This window comes from Pelmatolapia mariae, linkage group LG22 (genome assembly GCF_036321145.2).
Source record: "Pelmatolapia mariae isolate MD_Pm_ZW linkage group LG22, Pm_UMD_F_2, whole genome shotgun sequence".
In the NCBI taxonomy this organism is placed as follows: domain Eukaryota; kingdom Metazoa; phylum Chordata; class Actinopteri; order Cichliformes; family Cichlidae; genus Pelmatolapia; species Pelmatolapia mariae.
Genome location: NC_086245.2, coordinates 9424516 through 9451880, shown reverse-complemented (window position 1 = coordinate 9451880; position 27365 = coordinate 9424516). Strand labels below are relative to the sequence as shown.

At 39.2% G+C, this 27365-nt stretch overlaps 1 protein-coding gene across 3 annotated transcripts; it reads left to right on the top strand.

Annotated features, from left to right (window-relative positions):
- Positions 1 to 3718: 3718 nt before the first annotated feature.
- ago3b (argonaute RISC catalytic component 3b) lies at positions 3719 to 26923 on the top strand. 3 transcript variants are annotated; one of them, XM_065470506.1, is made up of 20 exons: positions 3719 to 3852; positions 4076 to 4317; positions 10212 to 10383; positions 10554 to 10674; positions 11598 to 11806; positions 12987 to 13123; positions 14537 to 14671; positions 14844 to 14931; positions 15028 to 15175; positions 16483 to 16602; positions 16692 to 16835; positions 18278 to 18411; positions 18690 to 18874; positions 19051 to 19210; positions 19494 to 19584; positions 20344 to 20538; positions 20831 to 20965; positions 21531 to 21632; positions 22062 to 22261; positions 22683 to 26923. In XM_065470506.1, exons 2-20 carry the CDS (start codon positions 4299 to 4301, stop codon positions 22789 to 22791), a joined length of 2604 nt encoding a protein of 867 aa, XP_065326578.1. In that variant the 5' UTR covers positions 3719 to 3852; positions 4076 to 4298; the 3' UTR covers positions 22792 to 26923. The 3 variants fall into 3 exon arrangements, with proteins under 3 accessions (XP_065326578.1, XP_065326579.1, XP_065326577.1); XM_065470507.1 differs by having other exon boundaries at positions 4023 to 4317; positions 16692 to 16814; XM_065470505.1 differs by having other exon boundaries at positions 4023 to 4317.
- Positions 26924 to 27365: the final 442 nt, after the last annotated feature.

Sequence of the window (27365 nt, the reverse complement as noted above, 5' to 3'; positions counted from 1 at the left end):
TCCCCACTGCTGTGTAATCCATTATTGTAAATTTAAATGTTATTAGGGAAATCATCAGACAAGAGAGGCTTACACTGTTAAATGTTCAGTTTCTATGTCAGATGTTAAAACAAGATCTAGAGTGTAATTTAAGTGGCGGGTGGGTTCTTTTACATTTTAAGAAAAGCCAATTGAGTCTAAAAACAGAGTAAATGTCATGAGGCTGTCATTTTTAGCATCTGCATGGATGTTAAAATCACCTACTTGTTTTATCTGAGCTGAGCACTAAATGAGATAAAAAAAAAGTCTGAGAAATCATTTGATTTTTTTTTTTCTGTTGATGAGTGGGCCACTTGTACAAACTCCCAGCATAATCTCCACACTCTTCGACTCCTTAGCGTGGTGGAGGTTCACACCATATGGATAGCTTCTTGGTATTTTCCAAGAAATGCATCTCTGCTTCAGCAGGTGACATCCCCTTGTAAGTTTCTTCTCTTGCTCTTTGGTCTGGTTGTGTGTTCCTCTGAGTCATAGTCTCCAAGTTCAGACTGGGCTGTATACGAGCCCAGGACCGTGTGGGTGGCAAAGGAGCAGGGCAGGCAATCTGAAACTACATCCTCTCTCAGATGCAAGTACAGGTCGTACCTTGTGATGTCCTAAGTCAGTTGTGAGGGGTCTGGTGGGTAAAACGTTACATTGAAAGCAAGGTTCCAGGGTCCAGTCCTGATCTGCATCTTCAGCACCTTGGAACACCCTGTTATCATACACCCAAGGCCAAGCAGCCTGTCCTTTCTGAAACTGTGTTCAACACTCAACTCTTTCTATGCCTCTTAGTTAACCCTTCACAGGGTGGGGTTAGTGCTTGTATCCTTTTAATGAGGAGTGTATCAACTCAAATATGAGCATACGTTGCAATTAATGTTAAAAAGAAACTATGAAAAAAGTATACTTCTAACAAAAGACAAAACAAATGATTAAGCTTCTTAACTTAGTCAGGAGGGTTTTGTGTCCTTCTGAAGTCACTGCTCCATGATATAACAGTAGGTGTTTATTTAGGGACTGCTTTAGGACAGCTTTGTTATTTCTTCTTCTTTAGGGGCACCTGTGTCTCAGGTGGGAGAGCAGATCATCTACCAATCAGAGGGTCAGTGGGTCGATCCCCGTTCCTCCAGTCCGCATGCTGAAGTATACTTGGGCAGGATAGTGAACATTGCATTTGTATATGTGTGATCGGGAGAATGAGATTTGTAGTATAAATCACTTTGAGTGCTTAACAGAGTAGAAAAGTGCTACATAATTTCAAGGGAGTCTTTAACTAAGACTGTGTAAGGTCGGTGTCAGTCATTACTAAGGTTGGTGGAAATGTTCTTAAACTAAAGGTATTCATTCAACAACCCTAACAATATCATGACAAACTGGAATGAAGGGACCGGAAACTACAAACGCAGCAATGACCGGTGAATGTTTCAAATGTCACTGAATGACATCCTTTACTCCTTTAATTCTTCAACATACATGACCTTACTCATAGAGGAGTAGTATACATATAAATGGCTGAGTCCAGGATTTCTAGCCTTTCTGAAGTCACTGCTGACCACAGACTGTGTCAGGACTAAGGACACAAAGTCGCAGACAACGTAGTGAGGTAATACGGGCACGAGAAGGCTTCTTTTCTTCAGTCAATTAATTTTTTTAAAATGCTACACTGTGGATATGCACACCACTGTCTGTTAGGGTCAGTGTTGTTGATCTGTTTTCTCTTAGAGCCTAGTGTTTGATAGAATTTAACTAATGTATAGCCATTCACTACAGACTCATAATCCAGTACTTATCTGATTAATTGCGCTGGCTTTTTCACAGAAACTCTAAATTTCTTCCTCTTTTCCTTATTGCAGAAAGTGAAAAGTCACTCTCATCCTTATCCATAAACAAGTTGTTTATCATAAAGGGCTCACTTCTTTCCTATTCTTACTTGTATTTGCCTTCATAATAGAATTTCCTCTATCTACCTGTGCATTCAGTCTGTAATTCCCAGGTTTATGATTGAGGCAGATGTAAAATTATATGAATGGCTTCTGGGGACATCTACAGTACGGAGTAAGTAACTTGCATGAGGTGTGTCACTGTGTCTTTGACTTGCTCTGACTGTTACAATACCTGAGCAAACAGGTCAAGCCACGGAAAATTACAACAGCTAAAATGCAAATAGAATACGTCTTACTTACAAACCTGACGTACATAGTTTAGAAAAAAAGGTTTCACGGATGTGACGTTACTGCCTACAGATGGTATTTCCTGATGGATTTCCCTCAGTGGAGGAGGAGAGGAGGGACTAAGAGCTTTGTCAAGTTAGACTCAATGAAACAGTGGAAATCCCACAGATTATTCTGTCTGCTTTATACGGTTCAAAATTCTAGCATACTGTTAAAGTATAATATTAAAAATATATATTAACAATCACGACAGGTAGAATTTTTACCACTCTTCATTACAGTGTTGCTTCAGCTCATTGAGGTTTGCAGGCATTCATTTCTGCACAAATCTGTTAAGATCTGATCACATTTTTTTGCTCATTACAACACCTTTCCTTTCTTTTTCAGTTATTCTGCTGCAGATTTGCTGCTGTGTGTAGGACAGATGGCCTCATGTAGAATACTTTTGTATACAGAGGAGTTTATGGTTGACAGGTTCTATGGCTGCAAAACAAGGCCAGATCCTCAACCTTCCACCACCATGCTTAATAGTTGGTATGAGGTTGTTCCATAGGGCTTGTGCTTTGTTTAGGTGCAACTTAGCAAACTGATGGTATGTCTTTAGAGAGGAGAGGCATCTTTTCATCTTGTCTTTTTCTAAAATATACCATTTTAGCAGATGAAGAACAAAAGAAAACTAAAAGTTTCTCTTTGAACACTAGTGATATTTGAAACTTAATTTGAAGGTGCTAATCATATTGTTAACATGCACTAGCTATGCCCTACAATCTATGTGGTGGATCAAATGTTCAATAAAGGATAGTAAGATGTGATATATAGTGGATTAGAAGCAGAAAATTGCAGAAAATGAAAATGCTATTCAAGGTACAATACAGAAAAAAATGTTACTTTGTGTTTAAGTTCTGATATAGCTTTTCAGTTAGCACCACTTTCTCAAAAGAACCAACAACTACACACTGTTGAAAAGCTGTCACTTCTTCCTGTCTCTAATTCCCTGCACCTGTGCCTTTTGTGCCTTCCTTAAATATGTCTCAGCTAGTCAATATTATACACATCAAAACTGGCAATAATACAGGTCTTTTGGGCAACACTGTTGAAAAGAATGTGTTCTTAATGACTACCTGATTAAATAAAGTTAAGACTGACTCACTGCACCATCATGTGGTATAAGCATTATGTGAACGTGCAGCCTGACGCTAGTTCACCCTCAGTTGGTTAACGCAATACGCAGACCTTCTGGACTCAGCAGTTTTTTGAGAAGTAATTTTGAAAAGTTTTAAACTGAGTGTTTTACGTATATTACTCGTGTAAGTTTCTGTAACACGAGTTTCATGAATTTTAGCCTGTGTCTGTGTGTTGTGTTTTTTTTTAAAGAATGAGTCCCAATGTTTGTAACACATAATACCAATAGGAAGAGGAGGAAGAAGAAGACTTGAAGAAGCTTTTGTTTTGAAAGAATATCCCGGAAGTTGCTATGTCTCGTACCCGTTAGCTTTCCCTTAAGTATGACAGAGGGCGGCGTAAGAGCAGATTTCAGACCGGTTTATCGCCGACGCTGAGGAGGACGCCGAGGTAGAGAGCCTCTTATATTTGTTTCAAAAAGTTGAAATCGGGATTGTCACGTTAAACAGACGTGACAGTAAACTCAGCAGTCGAGCAGGTAAATATTAATGTCAATCTCGGGTTGCCATTTAGCTGTTAGTTGTCGCTGGCTAAAGCTAACTAACGTCGTTAGCTTACACACAGCTGCTAACGCTACCGTAGACATTTCACCAACTTCGTGTCTTAAAAAAAAGCTTAACACTGATAATAATTCTGCTCTTATTTCAGTTACAACGCCAAAGTCCGGAGTTAAGACATTTCATTCAACTTTAATCTGCCAGTTTATGTAGGTCAGGTGTAGTGGGGAGACAAGAAGAAGACTTCTAACCGACGGGACAGCGAAGCGGCCCGGTTCGACTTCACCGAACGAAGCCGGGGAGAAGATATCACGAACGGCGGAGCTTGGCTGATGCGTGCGGGGCCAGCGGAACCACACTGAACGTTTTAATCTACGAGGATTATTGATCATAAAGTGCCGGTTCATCCGGACAGACACCCCCATGAATGGAAATCGGAACAACAGGTGGGATCCCGGACTAACTAACCACCGTGCCTAAATGTGCTAATGTGGTGTTCAGGTGCTGCCGAGTTATTTTGAGCCCGTATGTGGTACTTCTCATACATTTAACATTACAGGTTTTTGAATTAGGAGTTTTCCTTTAATCAATTTGGTGTCATACGGGTTTTTTAAAAAAGGTTATCATACAGAAAAAAGCTCAGTGATGTCAGTTCCCAGAGATTACCGGTCAGTTGAGCGCCTTGCACAAGGGAGACATTTGACCTCGTGGTTTTCTACCAGTTTTTCTTAGACTGGGTTTGAACCCCAAGCATAACCAAGGAGTTGCTGTTGCCTAAGCCCGAAAAATGTTGTATTATCAAACCCTTAAAGGCAAACTTAGCCCCTTAGTATTTGCGTGTTTGCCCCCAAACCAGTCTCACGGGTTTCTTTTTTGACTGTGTAGGTTGTCAAAAGCAGGTGGTGATGCCACCAGGTGTGCTTGAAGACTGCGAGGGAGGGGGGCTATATGCCATCCATCCATCCACCCACCTACACTGCTGCCATAGTTACTCAGCCTACTGAATAATGTTTAGTTAACTGCTGTCTTTGTTAATTATGAATCAGATAGGCATGGAGGGACATAAATCAATTTACTTTTTGCCAGGGGTAGCAGTTTCTGTGTTAATGATTGTGTTGGGAAAAGTCCAGTGGTGGACTGGGAAGGAGGAGGTATAGATGTTGACTGGTTCATTGAAGCTGACCCATACTTTCTCCATCCTCTTTACCCGTTTCAGATTTGGGCCTTTTTAAAGCCTGAAAAAAGTTTTAACAAACTTTTTCACTTCATTTTGTGTGTGTGTGTGTGTGTGTGTGTGTGTGTGTGTGTGTGTGTCTGTTTTCAGATATACCGGCACTACTTTTTTCTCTTTTGCCAGGGCACCATTGTAAATACACTGCTGTGAAAAAGTATTTGTTCCCTTAATGATTTCTTTTTTTTTTTTTTTTTGGTCATGTTTTCAGGTTTGGGTGTTTCAACTCATCAAACAAATTCTGATATTAAATTAAGAGAACCCGAGTAAAGATAAATTGCAGGTTTGAAATTATTTAATTTATTAAAGGAAAACTATCCAAGCCTGCCTGTGTGGAAAAAGTAATTGTCCTCAACACAGAGTAACGGGCTGTGCCACCCTTGGCAGTGAGAACTGCGATCATGTATTTTCCATAACTGGCAATGACTCTTTCAAAATTTGACTCATTCTTCTTTACAGAGTTGTTTTAACTCATGATTGCAAGGCTAAGAATGAACGCCTGTTTTTAAGTTCATGCCAGTGCATCTCGATCAGATTTAGGCACGAACTTTGACTTTAAGGTCACTCCAAAACCTTCATGTTTGTGGTGTTTTTTGTTTGTTTTTTTTGTTTTTTTGTTTTGTAGAGTCATTCAGAGTTGGATTTGCTGGTGTACTTTGCACATTCTCCTTCAGCATTTTCTTAGAGCAGAATTAATGGATTCAGAATTCAATTATAGCAAGTCATCCAAGTCCTGAAGCGGCAATGGTAGTAAAGGGTGGTAAATGTAAGACGAGCTCAGCAGTGGTTCTTTTCTTGGAACTCTCCCATGGATGCCATTTTTGCCCAGTCTGTTGTTGTGGGTGGTGGTGGTTGTTGTTGTTGTTGTTTTTGTTGTTCTGGGATCTGTGACCTCCTGGGTGAGTCGTTGATGTGCTCTTAAAACAGAGAAAACCTGGAACCATTGTGAACCTATTTGCAGTTAATGGAGTGGTTCATTGGAGTCTCAAAGACAGATAAATGTCATTGACTTTATCACAGCACCTTAAGCTGTAAGCGGCACAACCCCAGCTCAGCTTCAGTTTATAATTTTTCTATTTATTTATTTATTTATTTATTTTTGTAATGCAGTACACAGATATTTTGGAAGTGAACTTATTGTGGTTCTCTCATATACTGTTTAGACTTCATTCTGGAAAGTTTGTTTTTGTTTGTTTTTTTTAATAAGTTAAACACAGGAAGTATCTGTTTATTTCCTTCAGTAATCAAGGCTCTGCAATACAATGCAAATTTTATTATACCCAGGATCTTTGTTTTGACTTTGCTTAACCAAACATAAGCAGTCAAGATAAATGATCACACAAAGGTGAATATCAACTGCATGACTGACTGCATGCATGCACGTCTTTATAGGTTGCGTATCCCAAATCCTTCACTCTGCATAGGGATTTGGCTATGCAAACAGAAGCATGGCAACATGAAATTCACTTTAGTCTGAAAAAGTGCTACTGTATTGGTCTAATTGAAGTGTATTTAAGGAAAAACTGGCAAGATCTTTTGTCAACAGATTTGAGTGTCGCAGCTCCATTTTTAAGACAGAATTATTCATATGGCATTGAATTTCTGTTTAAAAGTTTGCAATACTGTTAAGTCCTAGTCTTTCATCTGCTTCTCTTGGGAGCGTGTATATTAAGGGTTTTAGAATAATAAAATTTTCATTGTTTGCAGCTAGCATGAAAATCACAGAATAATGTTGCTTCAGAGAATGTATTTCTTACCAAGGCTCATCAGGAAAATGACAAACTTTGGATGCTCTATAAAGAAATGTTAGACTCCCTTGCATTCCCTCAGAAGAGGTCTTAATGGTGATGCTACTTTTCATAGAATTGATTGGCCAGTAGGTGGTAATTTGTCACACACTGATCTCTAATCTTTAACATAATCTGCTCTGGTCCAGGGTTATATTTGCAGAGCTGGTAACCATGTCAATGTATTTGTAACAATAAAAACTGAGGCTGAAGTTATCCTGCAGTAATCCAGCTTTCAGTTTTCCCCTCATGGGAGCTGTGATGTTGAGTGTGATGGTAATAAGATGTTTGAACAATTCATACCTATTTATTAACTTGAGAATGAGACATTAAAAAGAGTTCATCTTCAGATTTTTTTTCTGCACGTGAGGATTGACTCAGCTTTCCCTATTAAATTCTACTTGATGATCATACTTTGCCTGCTTAATTAAGCAGATTATATTCACACCACAACTATTTAAACACTTGTGTCCTATAAAGTTGAGGAGATTAAACCAACACTTGCTTTATTATTCCAGGATGCACTTTAAAACTTTTAGCTTCCAGTGTTGGTGCTGTGCTGGCTGTACACTATCTCATCAGTGGAGTTCTTTTAAAATGTGTGGGTTAACTACAGCCATGCGTGGGTGGCTGCTGGTTGTGTGGTGCATTTGTACATTGAAGCAGCCTGATAAGTGGTTATTAATCTCTCCATTGTTGCTCAGGCTAAAGTGAACCTTTGTCTTTTTGGGACATTACTGGTGCAGTAGCTGCTGCCTGTCCTCTGGAAGTGCCAGTAATGGACATTTCAGTTCAACACTTGAAATCAACTCCAGATCTCTTATTTGCCTTAATTTTTCAGAGATGCAAGGGAACAAAACATAAAACTTGTCAGTCAATTGTCTAATTACTTTCAAGTTTCTGAAAATGAGGGACTGTATTAAGATAATTAATTCCTAAAGATGCTTTTATTTAACCCCTTAAATTAAAGCTGTACATTAATGATATGTTGTTAGTTTATACCATCACAGTGCGCTTCAAAATCAAAGGGGCAACAATTACAAAGATTGTGACATTGTCCAAATACTCATGGAGCTAAATGTTAGCATTTCTGTTACAAAATCCATACTGCGAAGCTTGTTGGGCTGAAAGTTTCTGGGTAATTCCTAACTCAGAATGGAGCTTTTTGGAGAGGCGACTGCATGTAAGAACTTATTAGTCCAATAAACTACATATAAAAACCATGGAAAGCGATAGAAGAGTCCGATATCTGAATAGAAGTTTAATTATGATTATTATTTTTATTTTTTGCCTTTAGCTGAACTAGAATTTCAGTTGATTAAACCACACTTGTGGGGGGGAGGGGGGATCTTAAAATATTTCGTAATTGTGATTTTCTTTAGTCAAAGATGAAAAACCTCTTTGATGCTGGAAATTTATTTAAAAGCAGGAAAAACCCAGGTCATTTACTCACTGAAGACTAAAAGAAATTGCATTCAAATTTTTTTTTTTTTTTTTTTTTTTTTAACAGCATGTATTTAAATTCAGCGCCCCCCTTGTTTTGTTTTGTTTTTTTTTTGTTTTGTTTTGTTTTTAATTTTTCACATCTAGTTTTAGTTAAGTGTAATAATCCTTGTCCTTGTGTTGAATAGACATATACCCAACTAGTGTTTTTATAAAAGCTTAAATAGAATACATGATTTTGACATTTTTGATCTTTTAGTTTTGCTATACTGAGAGCTCTTACATAGATCTAATTTTTTATTTTAATAATGGGCACCCTGTTACCTGCCTGAGCTATCATATCTCTCAGGAAGAACCTTTTTTTTTTTTTTTTTTTTTTTCTTTTTTTTCATTGCAGCTCAGGGATAAATAAGGTAAATCCATGTTGGCCTGCTCTTCCCCCCTCCTGTCAGCACGGTTGTAGTTACCATGGAGAATTATGGCAGCATGGGTGCCGTCACCATGGGAATGGCACAAGGGAATAAAACAACCTGGGGGGAGCCATCATGCAGAAAGTGTATTGTTTTAGTCAATAATCCCTCCTTATGACACATTCAGATCCAGATGAGAGTTCAGAACCTGAAACAGTTTAACTTTTTCAACCCCCAGTTTCTCAGTTGCACTGATTTCATAGCCATAGTCATCACTTCATCACTGTTGTAGAATTTCTTTTCTTTTCTCTGTTTCACACTTTCATTTCAGCAGCAACCCAAGTGCTCAAAGTCTCGGTGCCTTTACAGCTTCAGCTGTGTATGTATGTATGTGCAAACGTTGTCATGCGGATCCTCTGAGTCACTTTCGTGGAAATTGTGTGGTTGTGTGATGTCATTTTCATTTTCTTTTCAATGTGTATTTTCCAGTTTGGTATTTATGAAAATTGATGTCAAATAAGCGTGGTGTGTCACTCGCCTACTTCTCCTGTCTGGCAAAGGCCATGTCAGTCAGAAGAAATCTGTGACCGCCAAGCCGGTCTTTATTTTAAAATGTCACCCAACTCTGTAACCTTTCCTACGGTCATTATCAGATTGATGTGGGAATCGCAGTGTTCGTCTGTGTCTTTCAGTTTTGTCGGTTTAAAATGAGGCAATGCTTAACATCCCTGACCATCAGAACCGGCTTACACCGTCTGCACTTTTCCTCCTTATTAACCACTTCCTTCCTTCAGTTTGCGTTTCTCTCTGTAAGGGTGCTCTACACTCGGTGGTACTGTGGTGCAGTGGTTGGCACTGTTGCCTCATAGCAAGAAGGAAGGTTGTTTTGAACCTCCTGGTAGGTGGGGGCCTTTCCTCCCCCTCGGTGTACTCCAGCATCCTCCCACAGTCTAAAGACATGCACATTTGGGTAATCGGTGATTCCACACTAGCCGTAGGTGTGAATGCAACATAGATTATGTGCTTTCGTACAAAGAATAAGTGCTGTATGAATTTACTGTACACTGAATACATTTGTGTATAAGAGCAAAAATTGAGAAGTGAGATTAGATTTACAGTAAATAGTAGTGAGTAAAAGTTAAAACTCTGCTCTGTTGTTTAACATATCCATAAAACTGTTTCCATTCCTTTGAGCTTTTTCTGCTGAAAATATAATTAACAAAATAAACAAATATAGATAAATGTAGACTAAAGTAATCCTGCAGCTTGGGAGTGACTTGGGGATTACTGCAAAGGAAGGGTGTGTCTCTTTTGGACAGACACCGCTGTCACATTGAAATGGCATCTTGATGGTTTTAGCTCAGTTGTCTTGTAATGATTCATTGTATTAACTGTCCAAGGTCGTGGCATCTTGGCTACTTTAATTTTGGAATAAAACAATAATTATAATTTTATTGTCACTGCTTTAGGAGCCGTTGAAGCCCAAGCGCTGTTCACATTGCCACGGCGACCGGGCTATGGCACCCTTGGAAAATCCATCAAGCTTCTGGCCAACTGTTTTCAGGTGGAAATCCCCAAGATTGATGTCTACCTGTATGAGGTGGACATTAAGCCTGATAAATGCCCGCGGCGGGTCAATAGGTAAGGGAAAATCCCCAAACTTATTTGGTAATTTGGCTCATATTTAACATTGCTGTCTGTGTAGATTTTTACAGAAGAACTAACAGGACACTATTTACTTTTCCTTTGCATTTTACACCTATACTTTTATGCATCCATTAGTAGTGACGCTGCAGTGTGATCATTTCCAGGGAGGTAGTGGACTCCATGGTGCAGCATTTTAAGGTGACCATCTTTGGTGACCGGCTGCCAGTTTATGATGGGAAGAAGAGCCTCTACACTGTGAGCCCACTTCCTGTCGCCACTGGTGGGGTAAGAAACTAGATCCTCTGTGTGGTGTTGGTTTGTTTAGGTTGCACCTGTCAGCAGCTTCTTATCTATGATATTGATTTCTAATGCCCGAGAGTTGAACTTGTCAGTACGCATTTGTATGTCTAAAACTCACCTGCTCAGGTGGTTCTTATTTTGGTAACCAGAGTTTTAGTTCAGTTTTCACTTTTATTGATGTGAGCTTGAGACTTTTATTTATTAATTTATTAATTAATGTAGGCATTATCAGGCGCAAAATGTAACAAATTGGAATTACAGAAATTGGAATGCAAATAAATTGTACTCCCAGCATCAAAGTAGGCAGTGTACACAAATGTGACCACTTTGATGAAAGGGTTAAATTTGAGCTAGTTTTAAATACACAAGTTTAGGTTTAGTTAACTCCAGCAATCTTTTACCCTGGACATGGGGTTATATCAAAGTATAAAACTGTTTAACAGTTTAGAAATAAATTCCCCTCTTCATTTCTAATCTTGTTCACCTCCACTTAAGTCTTGGCCCCTCCCACCAAAGAGATGTGCAGAGAAAGCACGGAAAAGAAGTCAAATTGAAACTTGCTTGCATAAAGCGATGTCAGTTAAATATGACGCTTGACTCAGATGTTATCTGATTGGTTTTAGCCTGCTATTGGATTTAATGTTGTCGAATAAGCACATCATGTTCACTGTTATGCTTAGGCCCACTTTTGATGAAATTCATAAAGTGCTCCACTGTGACATGATTGTACAGATAAAGTTTTTATTCACACACACAAATTAAGGGCAAAAAGTTTGATCATCACAAATAAGTCATATTTTGTAGAGTCCTAGAAGTCGTTTGTCTTTTAATCGAGAAATGAGAACTCCACACTTGGTACCACTGATTAAGTATAACCCCTGTGTCTTTTTTTTTCTTTCCTTAAACAGGTTGATCTGGATGTCACCCTGCCAGGTGAAGGTGGGAAGGACCGACCTTTTAAAGTCACAATTAAATTTGTGTCATTAGTCAGCTGGCACATGCTACATGAAGTCTTGACAGGACGTGGAGCACCAGGGCCACTGGACCTGGATAAACCTCTGAGCACTAACCCTGTTCATGCTGTGGATGTTGTCCTTCGGCATCTGCCCTCCATGAAGTGAGTTTCTTGTCTTGCACATGTGCGAAGGTTTGTTTTGCTGATGAACACCTTTCTAAACTGAACAACTGGAAATTATATGAAACATTTGTTCGAATTACTTAATGTTATTTCAAAATAACTGGCATTGATGTCTACTGTTTAGCAAGTGTCTTCAATTGGAAACTTTTTGGAGACTCTTCCTGGATATTAAGTTGAAGCCTTTGTCTGAATTGTTCTATTTAATTTCTGAAGGATGGTCAGGTTTAAAAATCCAGCAGATTATCTCTAAGCTATTCTGCAGTTTACATATATAATGTTATAGCATCATAAATTGCTTAATCCATCATGCTGTCCTCACCATCTTTGGTTAATTCCACCAAAGCACTTGAGCAAATGAAATGCTAAATTACATTCTGAATACAATAAGAAGAAGAAGTACACTTACCAAGCTCTTATGAAAACAAGTAGATTTACCTGCAACCTCACAGCTGAAACTGCTGTGAAGCTCAGCTGTGTACTCATGTCCTAACAATGTACTTGCATTTTTTTCCCGTTGTCCTTGCTGATTGGCTCTTAGGGCTGTTCATTTGCCATCTTATTGCATAATTTCATCATAGATTTCGTTCATGTGTCCTATTTCTGTCAGAATGTCTTTGCTTCTTGTTTGCCATTACTCTGTTGCATTTTACATTTAAGTGATTAAAAACTGTAAAGGCTAAATAATGTAATCTGAATTAAACATGTGAGTATCTTTGTTAGTTAATTCTCAAGTCAGGAAATATGATCCAAAGATGCCCGCATCCTGGAGATATAAATCTCCCTTAATTTATTATGCAGCATTTCAACCACAACAGAGTTGCACATTTCATGTATTGCATTTCATCTACAATACCTCAGGTAGATGTATTTTTAGATTAGTAGATGACCCCACTGGGATTTGAATTCGGCATGCAGAGATGGATTAAAAGCATCTTTTTATGTAATCTACCTTGGGATGTGTCATTTGGTGAATCCATTAACCAAAATAACTTTTAGTAACATGAACACAAACCCTCTGAGCCTCCTGTGGTTTGAGACGTGAAACTCATGGCTTGTTTTGCTGTACCCAGTGAACTCCACAGGGAATGTCGCTTCCTATCACAGTAAGTGTAATTTCTGTTCCCTGCTTACCTCTGCGTGTCCTCTACATCGTCACCAGGTACACCCCTGTTGGAAGGTCCTTCTTCTCCTCCCCAAAGGACTATGACCATCCACTAGGTGGAGGAAGAGAAGTTTGGTTCGGCTTCCATCAGTCTGTACGGCCAGCCATGTGGAAGATGATGCTAAATATTGATGGTAAGGATGGTGAAAGCAGGAACATTTAAAAGGAATGCATGTAGTGAATACGCATTTGCTTTCTTGCCCAGATTAGGATGACATGATCGTTACTATGTGTGCACTAAACTTAACTACTACTAGTTAATCTGTACAAAAGTAAAGGTCTTAAAATTTTTACAAGTTTTACCATTTTTCTTTTTTCTGAGTTTTTTCAGCTGTCTGCTTCTCACACAGACTTGGAGACAGATTAGCAGGCTGGGGAATGACTGCCAAGCAGTTACTCAAAGAAAATATGATTCCTGACTGGTTGTGAGTGGGCGCTAAAGGGTGCAGACAATCACTAGATGAAACTAGTTGCTTTATGATTACTTTGGTCACCAGCAGATTGCTGCGGTTGCCCATAGTTTGCATGGAGGATGCAATTTATGGACCAACGCGTTTGGAAGTTTCACTGCAGTGCAGTAGTGGAACCTCATAATGTGACAGAGGCTAAGAATGTTTGCCTTCAGAGTAAAAGTTGTATCTTATTGCTGAATTATTTCAAAAGGTATGACTATTGCTTTGATGGCAAACGTTCTCAGTTTTCAGTTTCCGTCACACTTTCTGGAATTTATCACAGTGTGGGTAGTTCGTGAGTGTTGGCAAGCAAATTGGTGTCTTCATGCATCCGGTGGGCGACCACAGCAATCTGCTAGCAACCAAAGCCATCACAAAGTTTTTGCTGCTGTACTCTCTCTGCAAATGATTTCGGAGACTGCCAGCAACCACTCGCCAGTCAGGAAATTAATTCTGCCTTCCCCTTAGCCACCTAGCCATAACCAGTCAGTGATCCCTGCCACGTTGAAAGGGCACACTGACTGGTCTCTAGACCTGTTTGACTTATAAGCAGGTTTGCAAATTCCTGTAAAACTTCAGTTTGATTTTAATTCTTCTAGTTTAATTCTTCATGTTAATGGGTAAGCTTTGGATGTTTTGTGTTACATTTCATTACATTTGGAAAGGTCTTCTGAGTGTATGCACATTAACTTACGTATTATAATTCTTTTCTTGGCACGATAGTAAAAGCACAAAACTAACTTTTAATGTCATTATGAAATTTTGGGAAAAGCAGACATTTCAGTATTTGTTACTGTTTTGTCGCAACAAAATCCAGAATTTGCTACAGATCTTGGTGTCCAGTTGTTTAATGACTTATAATCAAATTCAGATTTCCCTTTTTGTCTTAATCAAAGCCTCTAAACCAACTCGGCATGTCTTGGCTGTCTACATAAGGTTTCACCATTCTTATATTGATCTGATTTGTTGTTGTGGCACTGGTCAAAGTTGCAACAATTAGATTTTCCCAAAAGTAACTTTTGGTTATATGTGACTGAAAATGAATCTTTCTGGCCTACCATTTTGACTGTCCTAACTCATCTTGTGTTATTTCAGTGTCAGCCACAGCTTTCTACAAAGCCCAGCCAGTCATTCAGTTCATGTGTGAGGTTCTGGACATTCACAACATTGACGAGCAGCCACGCCCTCTCACAGACTCCCACAGGGTCAAGTTCACCAAAGAGATCAAAGGTACGTCACAGAGGAGTGACAGCCTCTGCTTGTTTTTTATCACAGTGTCACAGTAATAACATTTCGTTTATTGCTGCAGATAATTTAAGATCAGATCGTGTATGTAATTGAGGTCTCAGTTGTTCCACCCTTGGGGGGGGAGCTAACTGCTTATCATTTACCATCTTCACAGGTCTTAAAGTGGAAGTGACACACTGTGGAACCATGCGTAGGAAGTACAGAGTCTGCAATGTAACACGGCGCCCTGCCAGCCTCCAGACGTACGTTTCCATATTGCTCCCCCAGTAGATGTTAACTCGCACTCAAAGCTGTTGCTGGCTTACAATAACACATTCTTGTTACTTTCAAATCCTCAGATTTCCATTGCAGCTTGAGAACGGTCAAACAGTCGAGCGCACAGTGGCTCAGTACTTCAGAGAGAAGTACAATCTGCAGCTGAAATATCCCCACCTGCCTTGTCTGCAGGTGGGACAGGAACAGAAACACACCTACTTGCCTCTAGAGGTAAGAACTGATGTCGATCGTAGGAGTTTGCCCTAAAACCCTAAAAGAACAGTCTCTGGATTTTAAATCATTAGAGGTTATTTGCTACTGGGTTTTCGAACAATGTGCATTTCTCGCTCTACAAAAGACAGTCGACACACGTTGATTCCTGAGGTCTAAATGAATTTTGTGACATGAATTCTTGGGACTGCGAGGTTTAAACCTGGAAGGGCCCATCTATGGAGTTTCCATGAAATTGGCATCTAAGAATGTTAGGTTAATGCTGCCTCTGTTGGATGAGGACACCCTGTGAACACAGATTGTTAATCTCAAGTTTCACTTCCTGGTTAAATAAAGGTTTTAGAAAATGAGCTTTTTTTCTCATCTAGGGTCATAGGGTCGACTGTTTGGCCAGTAAGCTCACAATGATGGTGTTGGATTCATAACAAGAAACACACTACGTTAGTGTTTTTTGTTTGTTTGTTTTTTGGGGGTTTTTTTTTGTTTGTTTGTTTAAATAGCACTGACCCATTATTTTTAACATTCAGAGCAGCACACTGCCATGTCTTCACACCTATTGTCATCTGGCCTACTTGTTTTGATTAATTGAACCTGGGCTCAGTTTGCATGTTACTACTCAATAGGTAGGTCATATTAAAAAAAATTAACCTACCTTATCTTGGGTAGCCTACCTTCATGTTTAACGTTTCAAGCCTTTAGTATTATAATACCAGAATCCTTGAATAAGTTTGGTCTATGAAACTATGTGGCTCCAGCCACAGCTTCACTAAGCTCTACTGTCTCCTATGAGAAGGATGGATAGTGTTAAGCAGCATTGGGCCTTCTCTTTTGTGTAAACTACCCTGGTTTGAGAACGGTTTCTTGATGACGATTAAGATCATACAGGAAAACTTAAAACTCTCAAAACTTGTAATAAGTCAGGACAATATAATTTTAACTGAAAGAATTTCCCAAATACAGGATTAATTAGGTGGGGTTTTTTTTTTTTAATATATATATTGTTGTTCTTACCATTATATCCATCTTGTGATTCTCCTGCTGTGGGCTGTTTGTTTTCTCTTCAACTAATGGAAGTTTAGAAACAGGTTCTTTTGAGTAGTTATTTGGCTTGTCAAATGCATGAAAATTTAAAATATAGCTTTACAAGTTGATTAAAATTTCACAGAAAAAATATAAATGTGAGATATGTAACTTCACTGCAGTCGGTCTACTGTAATTTCCATTTTGTCAGTGACTCGTTTGGGTTCAATACCTTCCTGAGAAATGCAGCTGATTAACCGCTTCCACACTTTTGTTTTTACTTTCAGGTGTGCAACATTGTAGCAGGACAGCGCTGTATTAAAAAGCTAACGGACAACCAAACGTCAACCATGATCAAAGCCACAGCCCGCTCTGCACCAGACAGACAAGAGGAGATTAGCAGGCTGGTGAGTGTCCTGTAGGCCAAAAGTAATGCAGCATGGGAGATTTAGTTTTTTTGTATCTTTGAATAAATAGACTTTTGTCCCCTTCTTAGGTGCGGAGTGCAAACTATGATGCCGACCCGTTTGTCCAGGAGTTTCAGTTCCGTGTGCGAGATGAGATGGCTCAGGTGACGGGTCGCGTCCTGCCAGCCCCCATGCTGCAGTATGGTGGCAGGGTGAGCTCTGAACCCTTTATGGTACCTTCCCCTTTAAATCACGCTTCATACGCATGTGTGTGTGTCTTTCTACATGTCTCAAGTGTGTGTTGCAGACAACAGGATTTCCTCCAACAAAACGACACAACCAAAACAGTTTGGTCTTATGGTGTATTTGCAACAAACTAGAAGCACAGTTTTCCTTCAGCGCAGTTGCAGAAAGTATGTGTAATGAGGCAAATTTGCACCAGGAAATATCAGCAGAGATAAGGTGCACATTTTTTCATCCAAAAAAAGTCCTTGCCGTTGCTTTGAGAAAACCAAGTCGCATCCTGGGATTGTCCTGATTCCACTGATTCCAGGTGTGGCACCTGTTAGCCTCTGCTTCACCTGGTTTCCTTTTGCTGCACTTGGGATGAGCTGTTTGAACCCTATCCACGCAGAGTCCAACACAGAAGCAGCAAAACCAGAAATGAAGCAAAATTGCCCCCTTTAGCACATCTTTGTGCTACTTTCAAGTTAAATAAGCCCAAATTGAGGATGAAGAAAGGAGCTGACTGACAGAAAGCGTTCCCCAACATGTATTTCAGCCATGAGATTTCATATATGTGAAGGTGTTAGTGATTGTTTTTTGCAAATTGTGTATATTTTTTCATGTTAAAAAGATTTGTTCTTATGATTTAAAAATGCGCGGTTATGCAACTCCCTCTCAAAGGTCAGTGTGCTGCGTAGTCAGAATTATTACATGAAAAACATTTATAAAGCAGGTGAATTTCACTTCAGAACAGCTATGCCATATCACATCATCCACAATAAGACAACTCTAAATGTTTACATGATGTTAAAAAAAAAAGTTATCATCCATCCTTAACAAAGCACAATACTTTGCAAAATATCCACGAAATCTGTGGCTCTTGAAGGTGGAAATGATGTATTTTCACCAAAGTTGTGTGAAGAGGAGGAGATGCTAGCAGCTGGAGATGTGCAACACAAAAGTAAATGAATTTAATTAAACTGATCATCAGTGGCCCATTAGCTAGTTTTCCTGTGGAGAAAACCCTGGGAGGAGAAATCATCTTTCTTTAATTTGCTTCCACTGTTCGACTACAAACTAATTCAGCTAACATTTTCTCATCTTTCTGAACATGTTTGTGATTTCTGTTTAATTACACCTTAACTCATGAATGCTGTTTTGGGAGATCATCTACACAGACAATGTTGATTTATTTTTAGTGGCTCTGTTTTGCATGTCAATCATAAAATTTATTTTTTTCCCTTTGCATGTGCATGACGAAAGCAAGAACAAAAGCAGCAAAAATATTACTAAATAATGAGCCAATCAGTCACTCAGCCGATTAAGAAAACCAGCTGAGCTCCCACTAGCTGCTTACGTCTTATGAATCCATACATTGTCATTGTCCATGTATTATATTTGTTTGTGTGACTGCCAGCCCCAGCAGATCAACCCTACACTGTCGTTGCAGAACCGCACAGTGGCCACACCCAGTCACGGGGTTTGGGACATGAGAGGGAAGCAGTTTCACACTGGAGTGGAGATCAAGATGTGGGCTATCGCCTGCTTTGCCACCCAGAGGCAGTGCAGAGAGGAGATCCTCAAGTGAGTTTGGTTTGGTTATTTATTTACAAAGTGGTTAAACTGTGAAATGGCACTTAGTAGATATACATATGTTAGACTTGCTTTATAAGTGTGTTAATTTAGTAACAATTTGTTGTAGTTTCAAAAAGTAAACTGAAACAAAGTTTCATTGGTTATTTAAGGCATTTGATTTGTTTTATGGAGGTATAAGTTAAGTACAGATTGTTAATCTTCAGAACCATACTGCTCATTAAACTTTAATTTCTTTTCTTTTTTTTCCCCCCTTCTTCTTCTTTCAGGAGCTTCACTGACCAGCTGCGGAAAATCTCAAAGGATGCTGGGATGCCTATCCAAGGCCAGCCCTGTTTCTGTAAATATGCCCAGGGAGCTGACAGCGTGGAGCCCATGTTTAGACACCTGAAGAACACCTACGCTGGACTACAGCTCATCATCGTGATCCTACCTGGCAAAACACCAGTCTATGGTACAAAGATCTTTTAATTTCTAAACCAAGTGTTGTTTAACAATAATTTCTTCTTTTTTTTTTTTTTGAAGTTAAACTCTTATCGAAACAGAAAATGGCTTTATATGTCTGACGTATGATTATCAAGCATGCCTGCATAGAGTAAAAGGATAACTAATATTTCTGATTACCCACAGCTGAGGTGAAGCGGGTGGGTGACACCCTCCTCGGCATGGCCACCCAATGCGTGCAGGTGAAGAACGTAGTAAAAACATCCCCTCAGACACTCTCTAACCTCTGCCTCAAGATCAATGTCAAACTGGGAGGCATCAACAACATTCTGGTTCCACATCAGCGGTAAGCTCACAAGACTTCAAACTGAAATTAACAGACTTTCATGGGTTTGTTTTTTTGTCATAAACACATTCTCACTGAAGTGCTTATGACATGAGCTAGAAAAAGCTGTAAAATAAATGATTTACATTGTTTATTTGTTTCAAAGTTTAAAACTATGAAACAGTTGGGGCTTTTTCTCCTCCGTTTTTCTCCTTGAGGTTTGTTTACCAAAAATCGTGTGATCTGTGTCATTTCATGACACATTGGTTGGTAGATAATTTTTTTTCTTTTCTCTTACTTCCAGACCCACTGTGTTTCAGCAACCTATCATCTTCCTTGGGGCTGATGTCACTCATCCTCCTGCAGGAGATGGAAAGAAGCCATCTATTGCAGCGGTAAGTCGTCTCGTCAGGAAACATCTTTTTCCCGTTCCGGTTTCTTTCATTTAAGAAACACTTTTAAATTGCAACACATTCCCTCCTTAGCTGAACTGGAGAAAATTATTCATGTATTGGTGTCATCGTGCTTGGATTACTGTAATGCCCTGATTACCGGCTTGGATAAATCTTTTATACCTCCAGGCTGTACAAAAGGCTGCAGCCAGGATATTAACACATTCTATTAAGCAAGCTGATATTATTCCTATTTTTTATTCTTAACATTGACTCTCGGTAGATCTTTGGATTTATTTTAAAATTCCTGTACTTGAATACAGAGCACTAAAGACTATTTCACAGGCTCAGAGTGTTAGTTCCTCTTACAAGATTTAAGATTTGTGAGGACAAACTGTGACTACAGTTAGCTGACTGTGGGGACCTTTTTAAAAAGCAATTAATTGTTAAATGTCCATTTTGCAATGACAGCACTTTTCTTATTTTTGCTTCTTCTTCTTTTTTTTTTTTCTTTTTTTTTGTTGTTGTTGTTAATAGTGGTTTGAGAACTTGTTCTGTTTGCAGTGATGAGTCACAAAACAGGCCTAAATGTATCAGATCCCCATAAATAGAAATGTTGTTGGAGATTATTTGCACTGTTGACACTATTTAATTGGCTAGGTTAAAGTATTACTTTTGAATTTTTCACAAAATGATGACAGGGTTTTGTTTTGTTTTTTGTTTTTTGTATGTTTTTTGCAATTGTCTACACTCCTCCTATAGGTGGTAGGCAGTATGGATGCCCACCCCTGCAGGTACTGTGCTACAGTGCGGGTCCAGAGGCCTAGACAGGAGGTCATCCAGGATTTGGCCTCTATGGTGAGAGAGCTCTTAATCCAGTTCTACAAGTCGACCCGCTACAAGCCAACAAGGATCATTTTCTACAGGGATGGAGTGTCAGAGGGCCAGTTCAGACAGGTAATTTAAAAAAATATTGTTTAAGACTTATTGTTAGTTTTCCTATGGGTGGAAACTCTTTCAGGCACCATATAAACACCAGTTTAACTTATACACGAAGTTGTTTATTATTTTGGTAAATAACACCAAAGAAATGCTGTTTATTTGTTATACCATGAACATGTAACTAATAATTAGTAACAGGTAATGTGCACATCAGATACGAAGAATAAGTAATTTTTCCCCACTCAGATTGTAATAAGATTTTCTAAAATCTACTTTTTGAATGTGTACTGTATTATTTTGTGTTTAGGTGCTGTACTATGAGCTGCTGGCTATTAGGGAGGCATGCATCAGTCTCGAGAAGGAATACCAACCCGGGATAACCTACATCGTCGTGCAGAAACGCCATCACACACGCCTGTTCTGCGCAGATCGCACTGAGCGGGTGAGAAATAAACTACAACTGGAGGAGTTAATTAGTTAGTCATATTAGAAACTTACTGTTTTTGTATATTGTGGTTAAAATCTGGAAACAATGGTCTGTAATGGTTAATGGAAAGCTGGATGGAAAAACAGCCTGTAACTTTAAGTTAAAGGTATAGTGTGTAACCAGTTGATGGTGTTTAGCCAAATCACTGTAAGGTGTCTGGAGACAGGAGGGTTGCATGTTTAATCTGCTGGCAATAAGTAATTGCGATAATACTGGGAATAAATAGGAATGTTTATGCACGTTTTTGATTATTAGAGCCCTGACTTCAGTTCAGGAGATCAGGCTTGAGGTGAGGAGGATGAGGTGGAGGTGTGAGGGAGGAGGAGTGCATAATGAGAGAGAGAGAGAGATAGATTCTAAATTTACAAATTGATCATATGTAGTTTTGAAATGGATTTGGGATCTTTAAAAGATGTAATTAGACACCAGTCAATGCATATTTGAGAAAGACTTGCTTTTGTAATAAATAGCCTCAAGTTATTTTCAACTTGTATATTGTTACGTTGTTTCTTCTTGTAAGGTGGGACGAAGTGGAAACATTCCTGCCGGCACCACAGTGGACACAGACATCACCCACCCATACGAGTTTGACTTTTACCTCTGCAGTCACGCTGGAATCCAGGTAAGATTTCAAGGACAGACACAAACTTTCAGGTGACTTTGTTTCAGCTTCATTTTAAGGCAATCTTAGAGCACAGCTCTCATTTGTTAAAAAAAAAAAAAAAAAAAAATTCTATTATTTAGCTTGTGACGTGTTGATCAATCATTACTCGTTAATTAACAGAATTAATTTCCCTTTCTGCCACCTGTCAGTTAAACCTGGAATCTGCCTCTTTCACTCATGTTCATGTTTGAAGCATTTCCCTAAGAACTACACCTCTCACTCTACTGCGTTACTGACACCTCAGCAGCTGTTGGAGAAGGGAACCCTGTTACTGTCAAACACACAGGCCTACCAGCATCACCTAATTTTAGCCGCTCGTTGTTTGCTGCCTCTCGCTGGAGCTGCTTTCTCTCCTGGGTGCGATTAACTCCGCTTTCCTCCCTCCAGGGTACCAGTCGTCCTTCTCACTACCACGTACTGTGGGATGACAACTGTTTCACCGCTGATGATTTCCAGCTCCTAACTTACCAGTTGTGCCACACCTACGTCCGCTGCACACGCTCCGTGTCCATCCCAGCACCTGCCTACTATGCTCACCTTGTAGCCTTCCGCGCTCGCTACCACCTGGTCGACAAAGAGCATGACAGGTGGGGCCCGAATATTTTAATGTTTGTATTTGTGTTTTTCATGAAACCCCAGAGGACTTTAACTTCTAATGACTAATATTGCCTGTACCCTTCGAAAACAACGGTTTCATATGATCACCTTTAGCGTTGATGATAGCACACCTTAATAGTTTCAGTCAATCCAAATTAGCATTAATGTTTTGTCGTTATATCTGTAGTAGTTTTCTTTGCTTGATGTAGGCCAATAATATGACTTTTAATACAACTACAGGATCTGTCTTCCAATATGGTGGTTAAACCGCATCAGTGAGGGTTAAATAATTAGTTGTCCATAGTACCATAGTTTTTCTGGGGGCTAACCATTTCAGGTATCTCTGTATACCTTTTGTCTTCCTTGTACTTAATGTTTTTTTTAATAACTTTTTTTGTGTGTGTGTCATAGTGCGGAGGGCAGCCATGTCTCAGGGCAGAGTAACGGCAGGGACCCCCAGGCTCTGGCCAAGGCTGTTCAGATCCACCACGACACACTGAGGACCATGTACTTCGCCTAAACACCCCCTCCATTTCACTCCACCTCCCAGTTACTCAGCCAGTCTTAGTGCCCGACTTCCTCCTGATCCGGAGCGACTCTGTGCTGGCGCAGCTTTGCTGAAGCCAAACAACGACGGCGGCCGTGTAGGAACGTCGTAGAGGAGTCCAGCCATGTTATGTAATCTGAAACCAGCCAATAGTTTGTCTGCTCCGGACCTCCATCTCATTCTCCTCGTGAGCCATGTCCTCGCTTTCCGCATTTTACAGACACTCAGTTTTATTTTTATGGGATTATTTGGGGTTTTAAAGAATGGTGGAGCAGCCAGTAATCAAAAAATATATATATTATTTTTGGTGCGTTGGTGGTAGAATCACAGAGGACCTGACCTGCTTTGTAACCTCATGTTGAGCCTAATGTTTATGTTTGTTCTTTGGCTTTCTAGAGCCTGTCTGTGTTGTTTCTCTGAGCAAATGTGTGATCGACGTGGCAGCATGTTAGCTTTGGCACCTTTTTTGTAAATGGGCGGGCTGCCTTAGTGGCTTCTCTTCTGTCTCCCTTTAAGCCAGTTCTGTGTGGTTCCTCAGTCTGTCAGCCAGACAGTAAGCAGCATAACTTTGCACTCTACCAACACAGCCACTGAATGAAATCTTCATTTTTCTAAGCAAAGCCACGTACAGCTGTTTTGAGACATTGTCGTTTGTCGCCTTATTGTGAGGCGAGGTGCATAAACAGAACTATAAGATTCAAAGTCATGGCCATGAAATGGACTTTGTTCTTGTTTGTCTGACTATTTATGATTTTTCTTTTTCCTTTTTAACTTAAATTAAGAATAATTTACAGCAATAGTGTGTAGATGACCACAAACCTTTGGACTTTTCCCAGTTTTTACTTTTAAAGAGAGGAAAAACTGACCGATTCAGTTGTGAAGAACTCCTTCAGTGCAATAACGTGTTAAAATGGAGAGAGCAGGTGTGTTTTCATGAGTATTTGTGTTGTTCTTAATGAGATCTGGGAAGTGACAATGAAGATAGAATCAGGAATGTGCAGTATTTGACATTCTGGTGACCTTGTAGGACTGATGCCTCAGACGTGAGGCTCGGTCGTGGTGAGGTCTGATTGTGTTTGAGGAGGTTTGTTTTGTTAAAGTGCCTGATTTGTTTAGAAATTGAACAACTGGTAAGATGGAAGGTCTTTTTGAAACGGTTTGGGTGCCTCAAAACAGACAATTTGTTAACAACACACACAGCACACTGGATTGTAGATGATCCTACCGCCAGCCACGTGTGATTGCTAATGTTTGCTGCAGTTTTTTGTTTTGTTTTTTTTTGTTTTTTTGTTTTTCTAAATCACAGATCTGAATATGAAAAATGTTTGAGGTCCTACAGACTCATCATGTTAACCAGAAAAAAATGTTTTCATGATTTTTACAGCTAATCTTTTTTTTTCCGGCACATAGATGATTTGAACAGTAATTATACTTGACCGCTCTCCTTGGTCATGTTGTTTTCTAAATGGTGCTTTTTGGTCTCCTGGTTCCAGACCTCTAAATGCATTTAATTTGGTTTATTTGTTACATCGGCTAAAAACATCAAAAATACAGTCACTGTTCACCAACCTGGTTTTCCCAATGATGAAATGATCAAACTCAAGGCAGCAGCTTTGATTCTTATTTATTTTTTCCCTTTTTTGATAAATGTATTTAACAATCTCAAACGAGATTATAAATTTTGTGTTTGAGAAGGATTCGCTGTCCCAGCCTTTGAAATTCAGCTTTTTATTGCTGGTTTATGTCTCATTTGTTTTCACAAACAAATTTGGATTAGTGCAGCTACAAAGGCCTTATTTTCAGTCATTTGCATGTTTTAAAAAAAAAAAAAAAAAAAAAAAAAAATCAGAAGTCTGTAAACTCTGAGGGCGATGCATCAAATTTCTTTTGTTGGACCAAGAGTCTAAAATCTAAATATGTATGGTTCATTATCATGTATGATGAAGAACGGTAACGCGTCTTCCTTGAAATATAATGAAATTAAATAAAGATGCACAACGCATCAGCTCCTATTGGCCCTGCTGACTGATCTCAGCAGCTATAATCACTGATGCAGGGCCAGTATTTATCTGGTGCATCCCATCTATTTTGAGCTAGCCAAACATGAAAAATTTATGGAAAGAGCTTTGTTTATTTAAAAGAAGAAGAAATGATGACAACAAAAACCAGTATCTGACAAGTTGATATAAATTCGTCCCGAATAATCGACTAATCGTTGCAGTTTGAGTGCCAAGACGACACTTTTCTCACAAGCAGAGTTATCTTTACGACAGGTTTTTTCTGGGGGATTTTTCCTCTCTATTTGGATTTGCAGGTGGTGATGTTGACATCTTTATTCGTTTATTTTCTACCTTTAGTCCTTCATTGACATCTCTGCACTGCTGCTATTGTTGGACACCCAGCCCCACGCGGGCTGTTGCTCATCTCAAACCTTCAGTTTACTTTAACACAAATGAAGCCTTCAGGTTTCATCCCTTGGACCAAACCCATGTGCCTGGTCAGGGTGAGTGCTGACGCTCTCCTTGCCACGTGTCACCAGAATCAGCTGCTATAAGAAGAGTTTTATTTAATATTTCAGCAGATACACATAAATACTGTATATTTATACACAAAGCGAAAAGGATATTTTACTGCACTTAACAGAAATTCACGGGGGAGAGAAGTGCTCGTTAGGTTTCTTTAAATGTTTGGCTGAGGCTGTTTCTTAATGTCGGACATTACCAGCATTTGTTTTGTTTTGTTTTTTTGGTTTGTTTGTTTTTTACTTGAACAATAGCAAAAGTAATGGCGGGCATATTTAACATTGTTTGCTGGTGCTCTGCTCGTCTCTGTAAGTTGACCTTTAGACAGCCTTATTACAGGAACCCCCTTCTCCACTAGTGATGCCACGGGACTTCAGATGCCTTTTCTTTCCCCTTTTAAAGAAAAAAAAAATTATATTTAAACTTAATAATGAAATGCATGTATTGCTTATTTTTCTAACAAAGTCCTATTTGAAGCAGAAGCCTAATAACTAATAACATAGAGGTCTGCAATAACTTTCCAAATTTAGGTTTACGTATGTGATCGAGGTTTGTGTTGTCATAGAGCGATCAGATGAATCCTCAGCCCTCCTCACTCTGTGTTATCATCTCAAAAGCTCATCTGAGAAGCTTTAGGACATTGTTTGATTTTTATTCATATTCATATACTAAACTTCTTTTCTTTTGCATATTAATGAGAGGAGGTTTTATTTTTGGGGGGTTGTTTCCTGTCCGTTACAGACTGTGCCTTTTTCTGATGGTGCTGGAAAAAAAAAATGTTCAAAAAGTGCGCTGAGCCCAGAGTCTACATTAATAAGTATATATTAATACCTGCAAATACTGTAATATGTGTGTGTGTGTGGATACCTCTGACATGTATGCCAAGAACACAAAAATATGCAGAATTTATCCGTTTTGAGCTGACAGGACCAAAAGGCCTGCAGGGATTGGTTTATTGGACGGGCACTCAAGCACAACCTAAAACCAAACATTTTTCAGTAATACAAATCATAACTTGGGCGGGGGGTTGGGTGGGGAGCACTCACGACTCATAGGTAACGAATATCTCAGTGTAGACATGATGTAGCATATTTATTTATTTCTGTGATGCGTACTGCATGTTGTTCTCGGTTGGCGTTTTGAGTTTTGTGTGTTCGTTCTTAAATGGACAGCAATAATGAAGCAGCTGTAAAATTTCTGTGCAATCGGTTTGGCCGGCCTTCCTTTTTCTCCGTGTTTGCGTGTCTGTCTGAAAACTTCATTTTGTTTTCGAATGTGAAGTTCAGACGTTTACAGACTTGGACAAAGAGCTTTTGTTTCTCCACGAGTGCCCGTCTCCCATGTTAAGGGATTCCCCACAAAATAAATGAATCTTTAGATGCCTCTGAAGGTTGGCTGCATATCATTCTTGAAGAAAAAAAAAAAAAATATTTGAGTTTGAAAATGTTGTTTGTTTTCTTTTTTTTTTTTCTTTTTTTTTGCCTGATTTATATTAATAAGTACAACTGTATGTTCAAGAACTTTTAAAGTTTGTCTTAACACTCACCTGATCCTGGTCCTAAGTTGAGCCTTTTTATTTGTCATATTTAATTTTTGGAATAAATACTCTATGTATAAAAGTCGTGTCGCCGTCGTGATTGGAAGAAAGTGTCACATCCAGTCTTTGTTTCCAAACATCACACTGAGGCTTATTGCAAAATCTGAGAAGCTTGAGTCTAAAGAGAGCTACTTCCGTCCTTCTCAGCTCTATGCTGAGGCTGATTCTCCAATAATGGCTTTACTTCCACCACCTGACTGCTAGACTAAAATCTGAATGGAGCCCTCGGTCATCAGTGAAACGCAATCAGTCAAAGTGCGGGTGCATCCAAATATGGATGGACTTGCCCTTTCTTTGTAATTTAAGGTGTTGCTCTTTGCAGAAACATTACAAACACTATGTTATTATTGTGATATCCAAAAATGCTGCTAGATGCTGCTGTAAAATAAATCCCATTAGCTGCGGTCCTAGCTAAACTAATAAACTAG

What these genes read in the sequence shown, in the direction of transcription:
- ago3b (XM_065470506.1), top strand. An exon ending in GTTCACCAAAGAGATCAAAG is followed by an intron (nt 14,672 to 14,843) that starts GTACGTCACAGA and finishes CCATCTTCACAG; the next exon opens with GTCTTAAAGTGGAAGTGACA. An exon ending in AAGAGGAGATTAGCAGGCTG is followed by an intron (nt 16,603 to 16,691) that starts GTGAGTGTCCTG and finishes TCCCCTTCTTAG; the next exon opens with GTGCGGAGTGCAAACTATGA.